Raw genomic sequence first — 1,016 nt, 5'->3', positions numbered from 1 at the left:
CTGCAACCCTAGAGGAGGAACAACGATATGAACCAACCAGTACCCCCAAACTGTGTCTCTAGTTGCATATGTAGCAGAGGGTGGCTTAGGCAGCCATCAATGGGAGGAGAGGCCCTTGGTCTTGCAAAGATCATATGCCCCAGTACAGGGGAATGCCAGAGCCAGGAAGTGGGAGTGGGTGGGTTGGTGTACAGGGTTGGGGGGAGGGCATAGGGGACTGTGGGGATAGCATTTGAAATGTAATGAAGAAAATATCTAATAAAAAAACACCTTGGCAATAACCATAACTTTTAAAAGTTGTCTTGAGCTTCCTGTGGAACATTTATGAGTCCTGTTCAGATAAGTGGCCCTTAGCATTTTTCAGAAGGAAAGCAAAATCTAAGTCCAGGCAACAGAGAAAGAATGCACACAGGATCTGACTTTCCTCCTCATACACAGTGTGAGGCTTAGCTATTGGACAGTCACTCTAGGTTGCCACTCCTCCTGATGCCACCACTCAGAGATTACTTATTCCTGCCTCTCTATTATGCCAGCTCCGGCCTTGTCTTTAATCAGCTCAGTGTGCAGCAATCATGAAGATCTCCTGCATTCTGCTGCTGATCCTCTCCCTATATTTCTTCCAGATCAACCAAGGTAAGTACCAAGACCTGCTGAACCCCTGCCCAGAACTAAGGACACTGAGTCAAAGAACTGGTGATGAATGAGTTTAGGGTCTGAGGAACAATCAGCACGAGAGCATTCCTAGGGTCAGCATCCTGTAGTCAATGGCCATCAGGGATTTCAAACTGGGGCTCAGGTATCAGGGCAATGAACCTGGACAGAATGAAGAGCTAGAGATAAAGATTTCTCAAGATCTTCCACCACCATCTTGTCATGGTCATCTAGAAAAAAAAATTTTTTTTTTTTGTAGAAACCATTATTTCTTAACCCAGGAAGGCATAGCTCATCAAGAGGCAAGATTTCTATCAAGAGTCAGGCACCTGCTCCTTAACAACCTTTCATAGGCCCATTTAACA

At 45.4% G+C, this 1,016-nt stretch overlaps 1 protein-coding gene across 1 annotated transcript in view; it reads left to right on the top strand.

The window, feature by feature from the left end:
• Positions 1-572: 572 nt before the first annotated feature.
• Positions 573-1,016, top strand: part of LOC110337168 (beta-defensin 38) — a 2,955-nt gene continuing 2,511 nt past the window's right edge. The window contains exon 1 of the mRNA XM_021219929.1: positions 573-633. Coding sequence (XP_021075588.1) covers positions 573-633 — 61 coding nt within the window. The remainder of the gene's footprint in view (positions 634-1,016) is intronic.

This window comes from Mus pahari, chromosome 19 (genome assembly GCF_900095145.1).
Source record: "Mus pahari chromosome 19, PAHARI_EIJ_v1.1, whole genome shotgun sequence".
In the NCBI taxonomy this organism is placed as follows: Eukaryota; Metazoa; Chordata; class Mammalia; order Rodentia; family Muridae; genus Mus; species Mus pahari.
The sequence above is the reverse complement of the archived record's forward strand: the minus strand, read 5'-3'. Positions and strand labels throughout refer to the sequence as shown.